Source organism: Mustela erminea, chromosome 11, assembly GCF_009829155.1.
Source record: "Mustela erminea isolate mMusErm1 chromosome 11, mMusErm1.Pri, whole genome shotgun sequence".
Lineage (NCBI taxonomy): Eukaryota > Metazoa > Chordata > Mammalia > Carnivora > Mustelidae > Mustela > Mustela erminea.
The window spans coordinates 863,504-876,592 of NC_045624.1; the positions used below are offsets into that span (position 1 = coordinate 863,504).

At 63.4% G+C, this 13,089-nt stretch overlaps 1 protein-coding gene across 6 annotated transcripts in view; it reads left to right on the plus strand.

Moving 5' to 3' along the window:
- PTPRN2 (protein tyrosine phosphatase receptor type N2) overlaps window positions 1-13,089 on the plus strand; it is a 709,963-nt gene that overhangs the window by 336,821 nt on the left and 360,053 nt on the right. For all 6 annotated transcript variants that reach the window (XM_032303991.1, XM_032303993.1, XM_032303992.1 and 3 more), the window contains one exon: window positions 6,245-6,324. In XM_032303991.1, coding sequence (XP_032159882.1) covers window positions 6,245-6,324 — 80 coding nt within the window. The remainder of the gene's footprint in view (window positions 1-6,244; window positions 6,325-13,089) is intronic.

The following is a 13,089-nucleotide window of genomic DNA, read 5'->3' on the forward strand; positions in this document are numbered from 1 at the left end:
AGCGTCCAGCGTCCCCGAATCCACAGGTGCATTGACCTTATGTCAGTCGGCAAATAGCAAAAACGTACCGTAGCGTGTTTCCAACGATTACTGGTGGAACCTGGATGAGAACCTGAAAGCCAAAGAACAGAATTTTTCTGTTTCGTGGTGAAACACGGGTGTTCCCTTGTAACGCGAGGCTCCTCTGTGTCGGTTCCAGTGATTTCTTCCTAATCTAAACACTAGTCTCTGTATCGATGAAGTTGGAATGTTGGGCTCCGCACCAGAAACTCTCCTTATTTATTCATGAGTGACTTGCACAGGACAGAGAAAGGCTTCTCCCGCCGACCCGGATGGTAGATGTTGTGTCTGCTTCTCAGACTTTGCAGGGCTGCAGGCATCTGTCCTCGTTTTTAGTTTCTGATGAACACAGAAACCCCTTTTCTGTGCCGGCCTGATGCCTAGGATGGTTCTCCCCATGCATTGGAAGACGCAGAGCGAACGGGACGGTCAGGACAACCCAGGCCACATTGTCCAGGAGGAAGACGGTAGCGGCTCCAGGCATAGCCCCCCGTCACCCGTTTGCGTCCCGCGTGGCCTGAGCTGTTAAGGCACAGGGAGCGCCGCTGGCTGGGGGTGGACGGCGGGCATCCCCCCACCCATGGCCGAAATCCCAGCTGGGCCCAGGGCCAGCCTTGCACACAGGCTTTCTGTGATGGCTGTGGGCCCGCAGGGCTCCCCTATATGCCCAGGGCCTGGGGGGAAGACTTCGCCCCGAGGTAAGACTGAGACGCTGGTAAGTGACATGAGATGGTCTCAGGAGGGTCATCTGGCCTCCTCCCCGTCCAGCTGTCCACATGGGAACGCAGTCCCGACTGAGCCCCGACAGACCCCAGGGAAGGGTCCAGAGCGCCCCTTCCCAACAGAGGACGCGGGACAGCACGATGGACCACAGCCCTGCAGGGAGCCCCAGCACAGAAGAGGCACAAGCGTGTCTGTGGCACTGACGTGTCACGGACAGAAGCCAGCAGGAAGCGAATGTCTGGGGCGTTCCCTTAGGGGACCCGCAAGGAAGCTGGGCTGAGCCAGGCCGGGAGCATGGGAGCCACAGCAGCTCATCATGGCGTGGACCTGCACGTCCTTCCGAGGCCGTCTGGGAGCGGCGTGTGCTTGGGTGCTCACAGGCGGGTGCAGGGGCCGCTGCTCCTGCTGGCTCCAGGCTCTCCGCTGGACACCGCACCCACTGGGTCTGTCCTGCTGGGAGGGGCCCGGGGCCCACGCCGTCGCCAAGTGGCTGCTGCTGCTGACGGCAAGGTTCTGGGAGGCGGCCCTTTGCTTCGGAGTTCATCCTTTTTCTGTTTCTTTTTTAAGATTTTATTTATCAGAAAGAGAGAGACCGCTGGCAAGGGGGTGCTAGAGGGAGAAGCAGGCGCCCCACAGAGCAGAGAGCCCGATGCGGGACCCGATTCCACGACCCTGGGGATCACGGTCCGAGCGGGAAGCAGACGCCCAACTGACAGAGCCACCCAGGTGCCCGCAGAGTTCATCCCCAGCACGCTCTAGGAGCTTGCACTGAAAACGCCACAGAACTCCTTCCCCAGGGAACTGGACTCAGTCCTTGAGGTGGCAGCGGCGGCATTCGGTACCTGTTCCCCGAAGCCCCTCCCCGACTCACTGCAAGGCCGCGTCCATTCTGGGCTCCGGCCAGTCTCCTTGCTCTGCCGTCGTGGATCTCAGGCTTTGATTGTTACTTGAGCGTCTGCTGTGTGCAGGCCTGTGCCACGGGGTGGCCCGGGGCCAGACACTAGGCCGGCTTCAGGCGGCCGCTGCTCCCGGAATCCCTCCCCCGGCGTGTCAGGGAGGCGGCACCTGCCCCGCGGCTGCCTGCCCGTGGGATACGGGAAGCCTGAAAGCCCAGAGAGGAGCATGCCAAGGGCCTCCCAGCGGGAGACGTGGGTCCAGACACCTCCACGCCCTCGTGCCTGCCCGCAGCGGTGAAGCGGGTACAGCCAGAACTATCGACCTCACCTTGTCGCTCTGCACGAAACTTGCATCTGGAAGGGAGTCTGTCTGTTGGTCTGTCTGCCCACCGCAGTGATGGGTTTGTTCGAAGGGCAGGGTGGCAAGGCCTTCCCTCAGCCACCGGCCAGCAAGTCATTCCTGCACAGATCTGCGAAGGAGCTGATCCCTGTCCACAGCCGGAGAGACGGGACAGTTTGCTCTGTGTTGCTGTGTGGGGCTGAGAGCCAAGGGATGCGCATGGACAGCGGTAGCCGCAGTGCCCAGCAGGGAGCTTCATCTGCAGACTCCTAGTGGTCTGCCGGCTGCGGACAGAGAGGGCACATTCTGCCTGGACGGCCTCCCCCGTGCTGGAGGAGGCCCCGCAGAGTGAGGGGAGCAGCCCGGGCACGTCCCAGTGCGGCGCTCAATGTACCCTCGTATCTAGCACTGCTAACACTTCCCGACACAGCAGCCCGTCAGCCTCCTCAGCCTCTGGCTCCCCTGGCCGCCAGCCCGCGCGTCCCTGGAAGGGAGGAAGCCTCCGGCCAGAGCCCGCAGGGCCTGGATGAAGTCATTTGTGTCCACCTACAACTGGCAAACAGCCCCGGGCCGGAAGCACTACTGTTAGTGCAGGTAACCGTGAGAGGCTGGCGTAAGTTCTGAGGGTGACCAAGCAGGAAGGGGAGACGGGTTCTGGCATCCCCGAGGGACCGGCACTTGGAGGGGTTTCTGCGGGTTCCTTTGGGTGGTACTTTGGCTCCGGGCGACCTGCTGCCCGCGCAAACGTTTGTCCAAGAAATCCTGGTGCGGCTGGGGGCCTGGCGTATTCCGAGTGGAGGCCCAGGGCACACCGCAGCCCCCGGGACCCAGCTGTGCTTGGTGGAGGAGCTTCTGGTTTTAGACGCCCCTGGTGGGGGCTCAGGGAGCTTCTGTGTGGTCCCGGTGTGTAGCCAGGCGCCCAGGGCCAGCAGGACACCCTGCGCCCCTGCCCACCTGCCCGACCTTCCCTTCCTCGTGTCCCAGGACGCTGCCCAGAGCCCCTGGGCATTGGCTTCACACCACAGCTGCCACGGGGACGGAAGTCAGAGCCTCGGCCAGCACAGGTCTCCCCACCGTCAGCCGTGAACGGAGCCCGGCGAGGCTGAAGGGTTAGCCGAGGGGACGACACATAGGGTCGCCGCTGCGAGGCCTGCGTGTGGACGTCCATGTCGCACGTCAGGACAGGCGTCGGGGAAGAGCAGGTCCGAGTCCCTGTCGTGGCACTGGCTCGGGTGGCTGACCCTCTCGGACTCTGCTCTGTGGGTTGGTTTTCCTTCCTTCACGAGGCTCTTGTGAGCCCAAGAGGTGACGGGCTGGGTGCCTGGGCCAGGACGGGGCAGCACTGCCCTCCCTGCCTTGTACAGTCTCCGTGATGGCGAAGCTGGCACTCAGGAGTGCTTCCCGTGTCCCAGGCCTGGCCTCAGGTCCGATGTGTCCCTGCTGGCTGGGCCAGGTCACGGGCGTGCTCCCAGGTCCGGCATGTCCCCTGCTGGCCGGGGCGCGTTCCCAGGTCAGATGTGTCCCCTGCTGGCCGGGCCGGGTCACACAGCATCTCTCACTGTCTCCACGGGGCACGGCGGCAGATGAGCTATGGTCTTCTCCATGACCCGGTGAGCAAAAACCAGGAAGGCCTGCAGCGTCTTTAGAGAAAACGCTGGGCACCTGAGGGCAGTGCCATCTGCCTGTGAGTTCTTGGATGTTTAGATTCAGCGAGAAACGTTACAAAACCACACAGAGACCCGAAGTCCTAGTGCCCCTCCGACGGCAGATGAAGCCTGTTGTGTTAACGAGGACCTCCTCTCGGCGTAGAGGACAGCGACACGCTGTGTCACGACTCTGTCCCAGCCGTGACTCTGCCGCCTGCCGCGTGTGTACGGCGCTGGTCAACAGCCTACACGCCCTCCCCGAGCCAGCTGCCCTCGGGAAGCCGCGGACGTCCTGCGGGAACATCAGCGTGCTGAGTGCCGTGCGCTCCTGGCCCTGCCCACGGTCCGCTTGGGGGAGGGTCCACTGTGGTCAGAGCGCAAGTGGTGGGGTCAGCCCAAGAGGGACCCTGAGAGGCGGTAGAGCCGGGGGGACGGGCAGCAGGAAAACCAACCTGTGTGAGGTGGGGACAGCCATCGTTCTGGGGACAGAGCCTCCAGCAGGAGCGGAAGGGGGGCCGTCGGGCCGGCGGCGTCACACACAGGCCTGCAGAGCCACCTGGGTCCCTTAGCCTTGGTGGGCAGGAGGGAGTGGGCAGGCCTGGAGGGCACCCCTGGGGACATGTCAGGCCAGGACGTGGCTCCGGCCACAGGCAGTGGGAACCCAGACAGAGGATGAACGTGGTGGCATTTTCAGGGAGTTTCAGCAGGACTTTAGGGCCGTGTGGACATTTTTTGTACAAAGAAATGGAACAGGAAGCCCCTGGGCCATGTGTGGCTGCTGTACAGAGCTGTGGGTGCAGGGCCAGGGACTGCCTGGAGGAGGTGTCCTTGGGCCCGAGGTGGTGCTGAGGCTTCCGCAGGAAACATCCAACAACGATGGTGGGGCCCCGCAGCGGCCAGGGATTCAACCCAGCAGGGCCTCGTGCAGCAGCCAGCCCACGGGGAGATGAGCCAGCGCTCCGGGAGCCACCGACCAGAGTGGAGACCCCGGGTCCTGTCTGAGCGCCCCAGAGGTCACAAGGCCCAGAGCAGGCCCGGCGGAGATCACAGGGCATCCGGGAGCCTCAGCTCGGCTCCGCGTGGACGACGGGGGGAAGGCGGGAGCAGGAGCGGGGATGTGGGGAGAGGCAGGGCAGTCCGCCCCGGCTGGGTTCTACCAGGGGCCGGGGGTCCCCTCCGTCTCCACGTGGCTCCTGCTGACCATGGCCTGGCTCTCTGCTCGCCCCCGGGCTTACGTACTGCTCCCGGCAGCTTTCTCACTCTCGGCGTCTTTACGAACAGCTCCGGCGAGTGCTGAGATGCTGGGAGACCGGGTGGGAGACTGGCGCTTGGGTTGGGGCCGGGTCAGGACCGCGGGCAGCTGGCATCCTGCAGGGCAGGTAGGCAGCTTGATAGAGACCGGGCGGGTGGCCGTCCCTGGGAAGACTGGACGGCCCTGGTGTCCCGAGTTTCCTTGGCGCTGGAATGTAGCAGGTGCACAGGCTAGGCGGCGTCCCTGCCGCACAGGAGTCCAGCAGGTGACGCACGGTGGTTCTGCTCCGGGCGTTGAATCCATGCATAGTGAAAAGGTCCTGGGCCGAAGGACCGTGGGACGCAGTGCCTGCTGCAGACAGCGGCGGGAGCCCCCAGTGACCGCCGGGAAGGGCATCTGTCCGGCCAGCGGCACCCAGTACCTCTGGGACCCGAGAGGCACAGCGGTGTCTGTGCGGGGGGGTGAGGACACAGCCCTCCCTGCGAGCTGCATGGCCTTCTGTGCCCTCTGGGTGCCAGCTCCGGGCTGTGCACCTTCTTCGCGAGAGGAGAAGCCGATGGAGGGTCGCGCTTCCCGCGGGGAGTCCCGGCAACTGGAGCCGGAGCCCAGGCAGCTGGAGGACCAGCCCTGTCCTCTGCTGCTCCTCTTCCCTGTCCCTCTTCCCTGTCCCCTGCTCCCTCCCCCCGTCCCTGTCCCTTCTCCCCTCTCCCCCCCCCTTCTCCCCCATCCCTGTCCACTTGGCCTCCCCTCCCCCTCCGCCCCGTCCCGTCACCTCTGCTTCCTCCTGCCCCGTCCCTCCCTCCCCCCCTTCTTCAGATGAATGAAACGATTTCAGACGTGACGTATTTTTTCAAACTTGTACTTAACATAGCATTTAAAAAGCTTTGAAGATTTTAATCATTCCTGTCTGGCAGTTCCCCGCTAGTTATTTTTATACTAAATCGTTCTTAGTGACTTTGGTAAGTGTTTTAAGCGGGTCTTGTCAAGAGGTTTCGAAATACCGTCTCTGCTCTTTCTGCCTTTGGTTCCTGGTGCTCCCATCGGAGCCCAATGCTAAACTCCGTCACCGTGACAGTTCCCTTCGCGAGAACCTCTGCTCATCCTTGTTGGTGGGTTGGGGTCGGTTGGACGTGTCACACGCACTGCGGCTCGGCTCCGAGAGCACAGCGGGGCGGTCAGATGACCGAATGAGGGGCAGAGTCCGCCGTGGGCCCCACCGCGGTAGCGGCCTCACGCGCGTTCTGAGCATGTCGGTGTTTTCCGCGTGGCCACAGAGAAGCCACGCAGGATGCTGGGGCGGTTCTGAGCTGTCTCTCGTCTCTTCCAGTGTTCTGGGACCAGCCGTGACCTTCAGAGTGAGTGCCAGTGTCCGGAACCTGACGGCGGCAGACGTGGTGCAGGCTACAGGTAAGGCCGTGTCAACACAACCCCGCGTGGACATGCACACCGGGTGGAGGAAACGCACAGTCTCCCCGGCACCCTACCATCTAACGGGCAGACGGGCGGCCGGGTCGGCAGGCACGGCTGGGGCCTCGTGGTCGTCATGAGGCCCGCCCGCTGCCGGCGGAGGACGGGGACCACGCGGCTCCCTCGGAGACAGAGGCTCGTGCCTGGCGAGCAAGGTTCTCGGGCCTGCAGCAGCCCCCGACCCCCGAGTGGACAGAATGACCACCTGTCACTCCTGGCGTCCCCGGGTCCTGGGCAGTGTGTGCTTCTGTCTGTCAGAGGCCAAGATGGTGCCAGAGGGAGCGTTGAACAGAAACAGGGACTTGGTCACAGCTCTGCTTCTAGAGCCCCGGGGACTCTTGCTGGCCTGGCTGGAGACCTGGAGCCTCTCCCTGCCAGCGCTGTTTGCCCGGGCTGGGGCGTGGCTCCTGTGCTCAGCCCGTGGGATGCGCCGCTGGTCTGCCATTTTCGTTGTTACTAAGTGTTACCCGTGGGGTATCTTGGTGCCGATAGTAACTCTTCCTGGAAGTGAGGACCCCAGAGCCAGTAATTTTGGCTGCGGGTGAATCCCTTGCAACGTCGTACCTCCAGCAAGCTGACCGGTTCCCGCTCTGAGGAGAGTCCCAGGCTTCATGCCAGTGCCTTGTGTCACGGTGAGGCCAGAGTGCCTGGTGTAACTGGGCAAAGCTGGGCCGTGTGTCCCCCAGCCCGGAGGCCCCAGCAGGGCCTACAGACTCGGTCACAGCGCTCTCCTCTGGAAACAGGACAGGACGGTGTCGGTGGCCCAGACCGCCCTCCTCCCCTCCCGCGCCCACTCTCCCATCCAGCTGCTCTGCACAAGGGGCAATCGGCCGTATTCCAGCCCCAGTCAGGTACAGCGTTTTTCAGGCGGAGCCGTCACAGCTGTTCTCCAAGTGGCCATTCATCCCAGGGCTGGGAAGGAACATTTTCCAGGTGGGGTCTGCTGAGACGGAGGGCAGCCGTGTCTCGGGGACAGTCCGCACCGCACACTCACCGACCGTGAGTCAGTGAAAGAGAGAAACCTTCGTTTCTTTCCTTGCTCCCTCGGGAAAACGAGGTCGATCACCCCAAATCCAGCTTCTTGGGCATTTTAACGTGTTCGTGTTGTTACCAAAGTTCCGTATGCCATGGGGGGACCGCCGACAGGTGGACGTTTGGGTGTCCCGGCCCCCACCTTCTGAAGACCTGGCTTTGCGGCACAACAGCCTTGCGAGCTCAGAGCGGTACGAGCCGAGGGTGCCAACGGCGACACACGGGCACAGTTCCAGAAAATTAGTTCTTCTAGGTTGTGCGTCGTTTCAGGCTATTCTGGATGCACTTGAGGCTGTGCAGGAAAAAGAGGACGAAAAATAACTTCGTGACTGACTGTTAGGGTTCAGTGGTCGCACGCTGCCCCGCTCCGCGCACGGGGCTGTGAGGGCGCTGGGGCCAGGAGGACATGAAGTCCCCGAGCGTGTTCAGGGAAAGGAGCTCTTTGTGGTTTCCTGTTTCCCGGCGACATGGAGGCCTTGTCGCAAGCTACCGAGTGGTCCGATCCGGGAGGCCCTGCTCAAGGGTGGGGGTGCCGTGGGGGCCGGGCACCTGCTGGGGTCACTTCCTGCAGACCCCGTCACTGCGGTGCTCCCTCGGGGCCTGCTGGCACCACGTTCAAGGCCCTCGTGGGTTCCTGACTAGTGAAGGGGACACAGCCCACTGATGGGCTTCAAAGGGCTTTGCTCGCTGACCTCACACACGTGGTACAAAACCTCACGACCAGGCTTGCCGTGAACACCACGTTCGTTCTAACCAGACGTCCGTTGTGCCCGTCGAGATGGCTGCGTGCCGCTCCTCCTCTTTTGGAGCCACTTCCTCATGTCCCGTGATTCTTTCTTTGACGTCCTTCTGAATGCACGACCTCGTGTGGACACAAGGCACCAGTGAACGTGGGAAGTAAGCGGGCAGGAGCTTTTGTGTCCCCGGGTGTGGAGAAGCCGCTGGCGGGATGTGTTACTGGTGAGCGTTCCCTGCCCGGGCTCACAGTCCTACCTGCACACGCTGCAGGGTGCCACGGCCGGGCGTCTGGTTCCTGTCCGTCCTGCTGGCCGCGGCCTCTGATCGAATCGGGCAGGACAGAGAAATTCTTCCTACTTCACTTCCTTGGTATATTCTTGAGTAGCATGTTTCTAGTCCATTTTTGCATTTCTCCTTTCGGAGAGCACACAGCAGCGTCATCGTTTAGAAAGCACGCTTGCTGTCCCCTGTGCAGCTGCCCCCACACCAAACCCCAAACCCTGGGCTCCCGCAACTCACTGCGGGGTGCGCCCTTGTATGTGGCCCTGCCCCCGAGATCACCTGTTCCCGCGTGGACCACCCTCTCCTGCTGCCCGGGCGCTGGGTTTTCGGGGCCGGGCTTCTGCCGGGCGGCGGCTCGACTCGCTCGCTGACCGTGTCGCTGCTGGGTGGCTGTACTGGTGGCGGTCTCCCTCTGGCCTTCGGGTCAGCCCGCTCACTCTTGTCCAAACAGAACCTCTAAGGCTTGCCCTTTGGGCGCCATTCTTCCTGTCATCTTGCTGGGGAAGCAGCTCGAGCCATTTCAAACATCTCCTTATTCAAGGACGTGCTGACTTTGCCCGAGTCCTGTGGCTGCAGCCTGGCGCAGTCCTCCTTTACCTGTCCAGCGTCTGTAGGGGTTGGCGCGTCTCCTCTCTGCTGTGTTGCTTCCTGCTTGTGGTTTACGCAGGGTCTGCACGCAGGAGAGCGAGGCTGTCCCTTCTGGACGCCGTCGTGGATGCCCACGCGGGGCTCATCCCTGGACCCCGAGGCCTCGAGGGCGGGTTTCGGGGGTTGGAACACAGACTGCAGAGAGAGGTCGGCACAGCTGTGCTCCGTACACATGACGTTTGACCCCAGAGCCCCCGCGACAGGGCGTGCTGCCCGGCCTCCTGGAGTCTGCGTCAACAACACGGGCAGCCGTGTTCATTTCGGGAAGCATAACTGAGTCCAGCCGGGCTCTGTGAGACGAGCCCGTCCAGGACACACACGCGGTCCAGCCGTCCGAGCTGCCACTCTCACGTGAACGTCAGTGCTTCCGGCTTCCTCAGGTTCTCTGCCGGGCTCGGCACTGCGCAGGCCGTGGGCTGACATCGGCACCGGGGGACAGCCGCCTGCCTGCGGAGCCTAGCCGGTCTTTCAGAGACATGACCCTGCGGGTCCCTCTCCAGATAAGGCTGTACAGAGTGGCTGGCCTTGGGTGGGTCTTAGGTGGGCTGGAAGGGGAGGGGAGGTTGGTCACAGGAAGGCCGGCAAGCAGAAAGGCCGAGGCACAGAGTCCCCGGGGACAGAGGGTGGGCACGGGCTGGGTGCTGGAATCCAAATTCAGTCCCAAATCAGGCTTTGCATGTGGGATTGTGTCTTCTGTGTCTGCACGGAGCTCTCAGGATTGGCCTTCCTCTGGCTGAGGGAATCCGCTTGCCTTCCTGGGGTCCCCACAGCCACGCCTATGACAGGAATCTGAACCCTGGAGGCCTCCCGGTCTCAGCAGGGGGAGGGGAGACCCCGCTGCGGCACGAGTGGCACACTCCCACCGTGTCCGTCCACCTTGGGCCGCCCGCTGGGGGACACGCCTCTGGAGCCAGCAAGCGTCCAGGGGGCTGTGTGTGTGTGTGTGTCACGGCCACATGTGGCCCAGAACCTGCCTGTGGACGCTGCTTTCTGACTCAGGGTGAGACAGCCTGGTGGACCTCGTGTGGAAAGAAGTTGTCCTTTTTCGGGGAAAAATAAGCAGGGTGCCCTGGATATGTTAGAAAGGGCCCACTTGGTAGGAAGTTTGTGTTTGAGTGTGGGGGCACGAGGCACCTGTGAGAAATGAATAGAGTTGCAGCGTCACGATGTCCCGCATGCTTCCCTGAAAGGTAGAGTCAGAGCGTCAGACACAGGCCGGTGTCGCTGTTGGAGCTCTCACCACCCAGATGGGGAGGCTCCGGCCAGAGCAGCCAGTGGGCCGTGCGGTGAGGGGGCACAGCTGGGTGCTCCCGGCGGGGCGGGGGCTCACTGACCCACCCACGGCAGGAGGGCGGGCACGGGCTCAGCGGTCATTTCCGGCCGAGCTGGCCACCGCCCGGACACCAGCCTTGCTGAGGGTCCGGTGTGAGGCCCGGATGCTGGTTCTGCTGTTGGCCCAGTGGCTTTGGACAGTGCCAGGTGGAGGGGTCACCAGGCGTGGCCAGCCTGTAGGGCCCCAGTGGATGGGCAAGGGCCTGCCCAAGAGGTCAGTAGGGAGCGTGCGGGCAGTGGACGGCACGGGAGGGCGAGGTGGCTGCCTCAGCATCCACCAGGCCTGTGGAACACCAGAACAAGGCCCGCGGGGGAAGCTGCCCCGGGCAGGAGACAAAGGCATAGAAGCAAGAACGGAGGATACGGGTGTCCCGCGCGGGCCAGGGTGGCCAGTCAGAGGTCGGAGGCCGGAGACAGTGGGTTCAGCGTGAAGTGGAGCTCAGGACGGTCGCTGGGGAACGGCTTGTCCTCCAGTCCCACCGCTCTGTGTCCCGCGCCCGTGTTGGCTTGCGACGGGAGAGCTGAGCTTGTCTGACGGGACTGAGATGACACTTCAAAAGCAAAGGGTACAAAGAGGCCTCGGACCCCTTTGAACATCCTGAGAAACCTTCGTCCTGTGCAGGCCGGAGACCACGAAATCATCCCCTTCGAGGCATCAGTGTGGTTAGCAGTGGCAGGCTCTGTCTCTAGAGCAGAATCAGCTCTGACACGCTTGGCTGTAACGCCCGTTTCTCACTCTGGGGACAAGAGGAGCTCTGTCCGGTCAGGGCCGCTGTCCTCGCTTCTGTCGGGCGGAAAGCCAGGGTGGGTTGGGAGGTGTCGTCCGGAGCTGCCCCAGCAGCCCAGCCGCGGGATGCACGGGGGGTACAAAGACACGGTTCCAGCGACTGAAGTAAACAAGTCTGCTGCCGGCCGGAACACACTGCCTTTGGGGGACATTCTGCATTTTGGAGACGTCGGGAGCTTCGTGCCGTGAGGTTTGGGCACACGCTCCTCTCCGCACTGCGGCGGTGGTGACCTTCGCTTCTGCCCATCCTCCTGCCGTCCGCGCTGAGCGGGGCGTGCAGCCTCCCTCCTGCCGCTGACCGCGTCAGTCACTCTGTGCTCCCCGGGACCCAGGGGTCACGCGAGCCACTGTTCCTCAGGCTTCCATGGGCTCAGCAGCTTCTGTCGGGGGCTGGAAGGCAACCAGAGCCCCACACCTTCCGCACCCACTGGAAGGGCCTCGACCACTAGCCTGCCAGGCGGGCCTCCCGTCTGCTCCTGCCGCGGGCAAGACGTATCTGGTGGGGGCTTTCTGAGGCTGGAGGGTCGGCTATGCCATGCAGGTCACGGGTCCCGAGCTGTCCGTCTCGCTCTGCTGCTGACCGAGCTGCTGACCGAGCTGCCCGGTCCGGCCTTGGCCTTCGCACGGCAGGTGGAAGTCGTCTAGTTTCATCAGCAAGCGGGCTGTACGTGCGCACCGGCGTCTCGTGAGGAACGCTGTGGTGGAATTAGTGCTTTCTCCCATCTCTACCACGGGACACAGACCCCTCCAGGTGGGCTGGACACGGGGCCAGAGAAGCTGCCTGTCGCCGGGAGTGGGGTCCTGAGGCACGATGCCCTGGCCCAGGCGCGCTGGGTCGCCACCAGGCTGTGGGGACTTGGAGCGCCCTACCTTCCAGGTCCGAGTCCGTGAGACGGGGGCGGCACCGGCTTCAGCGGCTCTGACTGCTGACGGCTCCCGGCACGGCCCTCAGCTGCGGACGCGGTTTTCCCACCGTGGGTGTTGGAGCCCAGCCGCCGCTCCCGGGACGTGACGGAGGTGTGTCATCGCGGATGGTCGCGACTGCCCGCACACGAGCAGTTGATTGTGAGTCTGCCTCATGTGAGCTGCGTGTGGCTGGTCAGCTCTCCGAGCACGGCCCTCTCTTGACGGCCGATGTCCCACGGTGTCCCTCACTGCCCACAGCTCTTTGTGTTTCCCCGAAGAAAATCCTCACCCAGATCAGCATCTGGGGGAGCCCGTGTCGGTGGGCCTTTACTTCGAGTGAGTGGAGAAGCGACCAGCATGGCGTGACCGGACACACTGCACCGTGTGTCGGCCACGGAGCCGGCCGGACCGGCTGGGGGAAGGGAGGTCGCCGCCTCGGAAACAGCCGTGCGGGTCTGAGTGGTGTTGGCTCCGACAGTGTGAGGGGCACAGGTGCCTGGGTCCGCCCTCAGCCCACAGCTTTAATAGGCTCCACCGGCAGGAGACCGGGTACAGGGCAAGGGAAACAGGAAAGGGGACGGCCCGAGCACCTGGAAGCTGCTTCGGGGGTTGGGGAGGCGATCAGTGTGGGTCAAGGTGCCCCTGGAACGTGACGTGCAGCTCGGGGCTGCTGGGGGCTGGTCGCTGTCTGTTCAGGCATGCCCCGGCTGGAAGCTCAGGTTGCAGACAGGGCGGCGTGACAGCTCGGGTGGTGTCTCTCTTCTGGCCGCGTGGGTTTCTCACGTCTTCGCGTGAGACTGTTAGCTTGTGCCTACACAGGAGGTGTCTTGTTTGGAAAATGTGGCCATGGGGCTACAGGAGGCTTGTAAGGACGTTGTTCAAGACAGGCTCCCCGGTGAGGAGACGGGGAGGGGTCTGGGTGTTCCCCTGCCTGCGTGCAGGGAACGGCTCGTGGGACCTGCCGTCCAGGCACAAGCGTC